This window comes from Tupaia chinensis, unplaced genomic scaffold, assembly GCF_000334495.1.
Source record: "Tupaia chinensis unplaced genomic scaffold, TupChi_1.0 Scaffold000623_1, whole genome shotgun sequence".
Classification (NCBI taxonomy): domain Eukaryota; kingdom Metazoa; phylum Chordata; class Mammalia; order Scandentia; family Tupaiidae; genus Tupaia; species Tupaia belangeri.
Genome location: NW_006160143.1, coordinates 1061374 through 1067224, shown reverse-complemented (window position 1 = coordinate 1067224; position 5851 = coordinate 1061374). Strand labels below are relative to the sequence as shown.

General features: G+C 35.5%; 1 protein-coding gene across 1 annotated transcript; it reads left to right on the top strand.

Annotated features, from left to right (window-relative positions):
* The first annotated feature begins 2472 nt into the window (after window positions 1–2472).
* LOC102502880 (olfactory receptor 6K2) lies at window positions 2473–3429 on the top strand. Its single transcript, XM_006159086.1, has one exon. The coding sequence runs from the start codon at window positions 2473–2475 to the stop codon at window positions 3427–3429; it is 957 nt and encodes a 318-aa protein (XP_006159148.1).
* The last annotated feature ends 2422 nt before the right edge of the window (window positions 3430–5851 follow it).

Below are 5851 nucleotides of genomic sequence, written 5' to 3'. Positions count from 1 at the left end.
AGTGTGTTGTGATGATGCTCAGGGAATGAGCGTTAGGTAATATAATATATAAAAAAAAAAAAAAAAAAAGTTGCAGCCTCCCTGAGCAGATGATATTTAAGCAATGACCCAAAAAGTGCAGGAGAAAATTTGGGGGCATGCAGATATTTCCAGGAAGAATGTTCTAGATAGAAGAGACAGATGTCCAAAATCTGTGTGGTAGGGGCATTCCATGCAGTATGTGGATGGTTGGAATGGCTGGAGTGAGTGTGGAGGAGTAGAAATCAGAAAAATCACTGTGTAGCCAGATTACAATTGTTTAAGAACAAAAAGACTATTGTAAAGGTTTTTGCCTTTCTTTTGGATAAAGTGCAAGAGATTGGACAGTTTCCAGCAGAGAACCAATATTCTCTAATTTACCTTTTAATAGGATCTGTCTCAGTGTGGCATGGAGAGTAGACTGAAAGGGGCCAAGCCCCAAGGACAAAATAGAGTTTGGAGGTAATTGTGTGAATTCAGATGAAGGTCAATGGCTTGGAACAGAGTGGCAATGCGAATAAGCCGAGAAGTAATTGGATTCTGGATCTATTTTGAAGGTATAGGATCCATGGTGAGAGAGAGGAAGCCAGGGTGGCTCTAAGGAATTTGGCCTTAAGAACTAGAAAAATGATGGTTCCATTAACTGAGGTGAAGTATTTTTTAAAAGAATGTGTCAATTTATTGCCTATCTTGTTTCAAAAACTATTGGGGATCATATAGTCAAATACTTTCTCTAACTCTAATCCTTGTTCTCATGAAATCTGAACACTAGTGGATGGTAGCTAGTAACCTTATAACTAGTAAATAAAATTACAAAGTTTATTTTTCTCTGTTATTTCCTTGTTCCACATAGCTAGCACCCACCCACAAGGTGTGAATTTATCACACTCATCTCCAGGTGAGAAGGAGATGACAAGATTTTTCTCAGCTTTCAGGATTAAGCTTGAGGTTTCCATATTAGCTTCCTCAGCCATATACAACCTATCTCTTCACTGTCAGTAATAATTCACCTCTACTCACTTTTACTGATTCATACTAATGAAAATGTCAGATTAAAATGGAGCATACAAAATATTGGGAAAAACAGAAATGCTATTTTAGTATTAGCCATGATGTAGAAAGTATAGTTAATTGCCATGAAAATACTGAGAGAAAAATTTAACATGACTATAATTATGTGTAGAGATGTATTAATCTTCTCAGGTTGCCATAACAAAATACCACAGATGAAGAGGCTTAAACAACACAAATTTATTTTCTCACAGTTGGAGGTTGAGGAGCCCAGGATCAAGGTGCCAGCTGATTCAGTTCTGGGTGGGAGCTCTTTTACTGGTTTTAAGACAGCTACCTTCTCACTGTTTCCTCACATGGTAGACAGAGAGAAGCTCTGCTAACTCTTCCTCTTCTTAGAAGTGCACCAACCTTTTTAAGTTAGGGCCTTATTCTTAGGGCTTATGATTATTTTATTTTATTTTACATTTAGTCACTGTGTTATCATTACAGCATACCAAATGGATTTTCTTATCATGAAAATACACATATTTATTTATCCAGTCTGTCAAAGAAAATAACCACACACGTTATCGTTGACAGATGAATTTCCATTTTTATGTCCCTTAAGTGTTTTGCTTCTTTATATTTCCTCTTGATTCCCTCCCTTTCACCTTCCCCCACTTCCCACCCTCCTCCCACACTGTCTAGTAACCACAGTTTCTCTTTAAGACTTTATACCTTCTAATCCTTCAGTTTCTGCCTTATAGAATAGTTCTCAGTCATGAAAAACAAGGAGACACTGTTGTTTGATGGAAAGTGGATGAGTACAAAAAATACAATGCTAAGTGAAGCAAGCTAGACTGTGAAAAAGAGGTGTTGTATGTCCCCACTCAATCTATATTGAATGTCTGCACTCTATAACAGAAACTTGAAGATCATTTAATTTTTATTACCTACTCACAGGCTCTGTCTCCAAATACGGTCCTATTGGTGGTTAAGGTTTCAGCATATGCATTGGGAGAGAGGACACAAACAGTCCATAACAGGGGAGGTAATATTTAAGCTGAATCCGAACATATTTATTTTCTGGGTAGGAGGACTGATATAAAAGGATGAAGGTATAGATATAACTTTTTCTTAATCAGAAAAAAAGAAAAAATTCAGTTCTGTTAATTAAAAACATGTGTTTCCAGGTAACAGATTCAATTGACCATTTAATGGTGTGACTGGATGGGAGAAATACAGCCATTATGTATATTTGGAGCATTGTCTCTTGTATAGTGACTCTTCCCATTCCAGCATATTACACAGTATGTAGAACATGGTTAGCACTAACCAAATATTGGGATGAACAAATAAAAAATATCTAATAAATGAATGAATTGAATATCCAATTAATTTTTAAAGCTAGAGGACTTGGAGCCTTATGGCTTCCTTTTTTTATTATCCACAGATGAGAATATGGCCAGTAAGAATCAGACAACAGTGACTGAATTTGTATTCACCGGCTTTCCTCATCTGCAGGAAGGTGGGCTTTTGTTTTTTATCCTCTTGATCCTCATTTACCTATTCATCATCATTGGGAACTCTATGGTCTACTTTGCCATCAGACTGGATTCCCGCCTGCACACCCCCATGTATTTCTTCATCAGTGTCCTCTCCTTCCTTGAGATCTGGTATACCACGACCACCATCCCCAAGATGCTCTCCAATCTAGTCAGTAAGCAGAAGACTATCTCCCTAGCTGGCTGCCTCTTGCAGATGTACTTTTTCCATGCTCTTGGCATCACTGAGGTTTGCTTGCTCACCACTATGGCTATGGACAGATACCTGGCCATTTGTAACCCTCTCCGCTACCCTACAATCATGACACCACAGGTCTACACTCAGCTGACTCTAGGTTGTTGCTTCTGTGGCTTCTTCACGCCACTCCCTGAGATTGCTTGGATATCCACCCTACCATTTTGTGGTCCAAATCAAATTCAGAATATCTTCTGTGACTTTGATCCCATCCTGAACCTGGCATGTATGGACACTAGCACGATTGTATTAATCCAGGTTGTGGACATTGTACATGCTGTGGAGATCATCACAGCTGTAATGCTCGTGGCTTTGGCTTACGTCCGGATCATCGCAGTTGTTCTAAGCATCCGCTCTGCTGATGGGCGCCGAAAGGCCTTTTCTACCTGTGCTTCCCACCTTGCTATTTTCTTAATATTTTTTGGAAGTGTGGCCCTGATGTACTTGCGCTTCTCTGCTAAGTACTCTTTTTTCTGGGACACAGCCATTAGCTTAATGTTTGCAGTGTTGTCACCATTCTTCAACCCAATTATCTATAGTCTAAGGAATAAAGAGATCAAGGAAGCCATAAAAAAGCATATGTGCCAATCTGCTATATTCACACATCATATCAAATAGGACAAAATACACACCTATTAACAAAGTGCATCTATGCAAATATCTATATTAATATATTTGATGTATTTGTTGCAGCTGTGCTTATGTTTTCTATACAGATATAATAAATGGAATGTTTAGTTTTTCTTACTATCTTTCTGAGTTTGTAAATGTCCTCAGAGGTTGATAGATTCTACAGTAATAGAATCCGAAGAAAATGGAATAAACCATATTCAGGTCTCTAATTTATTGTTTTATTAGTTCAGAGGGAGTCACAGCTCTGTCTTCTCTAGCTTATTGAAACAAAAATAAACATGGTCTTCTCTGTGTTTCTGTAATACGTTACTTGGATCTCTATTTAGCATAATTTTTATGTTATCTGTGTCACAGTTTACATAGCTTATATGGACTTCTAATTTATAAGCTACTTTAAAGTAGGTATCTTATTTTTGTTTATCTCTGTATTCCCAATGCCCGATAGAATGCTTTGCCCACAGAAACACTCAATAATGCATTGCTGAAAACCAGTAAATGAATGATTAAAGGGAGTCTTTACCTCTTGAAGTTATAAGTTATGCAAAGAAAAATTCTCAGATTGCTCTTACTTTCAACAGAGCATGGTGAAGGAGGAGGAGAGAGTGGATAAAGACAGTATATTTACACATAAAGACAATTTTTAATAGTGACATGAATCCATAGAATAACTAATCCACATAAAATTTCTATGACTAGTGTATATTTAGGTATTAAATAAGACTTCGATTACTATTCTGGGATCCTTAAATATAGCAATTGAACTTCCCAGTTTTGCCATGGCACTGAAGGGAATGATATAGTCCATCCTGGCACTAGACTGTTTTCTTGCTTGTCTGTATGCTAATGAGAAATCATATTTTGTAGTTCAGATCATTTTTTGGTTTATTTCTCTGAGTGGTACCATATTACCACATATACTGGTTTTATAAGACTTCTGAAAATTTAGGCTTAGATGATTTCCTTTGAGGTTGCTGTTCTCAGGGAGAATTATTAGAGGATTGCAGCATAAAGCAATTTTATTCAAGATTTGTTAGGGGTACCTTGCCAAATTACTTCTTCAAAGATAAATTCCTAGTTTCGTGTTGGATTCTCCCATTTAAGATCTCTGCCCTTTACATGCTAATTCTCAAAAATAATGATCCAGAATGAAATGTATGACTTGAAGTAAGTAAAATATATGTGGTTGACATTATTTACAACAGTTAGTTTTTTTAACTGTGTAGTCTTAAATGCAAAGTATTTTAAACCATCACATAAATTGAGTCCAATTCTCTAGATAGATAGATTAGTGACTACTACCTCTATTATATGCTTTGTAGAATTTAAGTAAATTTGTAATATTCATCTTATCATTAAATGGTGGGGCCTAGTATTCAAATCAGATGGTTCAGCTTTAAATCCTGTACTTTTCACTATCCTAATATATCTTCCAATTTCAGTTATTTAGTTTATTGTATAAAGAAAATATCATGGCTTTATGGTTCTCTTATTCAATGCAGTAAAATTACATGAATAAGCAGGAAAAAAATATATAAGAGGGAGTAAAAAATGATGCAACTAGAGAAAAGGAAGAGTTATATTTTTTGATTAGAGGATTGAAAACTTCAATAATATATACATTTTCAAATAAGGATCAAATGCCTTACAGGACCTGAAATGACAACAGTTAAAGTAGACATGATTAACTGCACAAAGGCCCTTGGATTTTTTTTCAATGGTCTTATCTACTGCTCTGACACATTCAGGAGTCAAAAATGAAAGAAATGAGAATTATTCTGGAGAAACAAAAAGTCATCTTTAGCAATAATAAATAATTATGACCTAATCCATGGTAATAAATCAGTTTTACACTAAAATTAGTATGGTTGTCTATTTTAATAAATGAGTAGAGAAAGTTGGCTTCAAAAAAACTATACTTATACTAGGTATGTATGTTAGTGTTTCAAATTAGAAAGACTTTAGAATTTTTGAATGTAAAGCACCTCATGAACCCTTAAGCCCAAGAAGAGATCAAATATATCATTTAGTTCTGATGCCTGAGCAAAGTCAAGCTGGTCAATGCTGATTAAACTACTCCATGAAGTACAGATCTGCACAGGGCTGATAACCATGACCACATACAACAGCCCTCTTGATTTACTCCTGCTTATGTAAAATTCTATAAGACTTCTCTTCTAACAAATAGTTCTAATTTAAAATAGTCTCCAATTTTCAACTCCTAAACAGGTCAGAACAGTAGATTAATACCTTTCAAAAATTTAAAAGTATCTTTTTGTGGTTAACTGCATCAATTTGAACTTTTATCACTTCAGGTCCGCTAAAATTATTTGCTCCTTAATTCTCTTTGAAAATGTATATATTACTGAAGTTCACAATCTCATATCAAAAAAATAAGATTTCTTTCCCT

What these genes read in the sequence shown, in the direction of transcription:
- LOC102502880 (XM_006159086.1), top strand. Translation starts at nt 2,473, where the DNA reads ATGGCCAGTAAGAATCAGACAACAGTGACTGAATTTGTATTCACCGGC.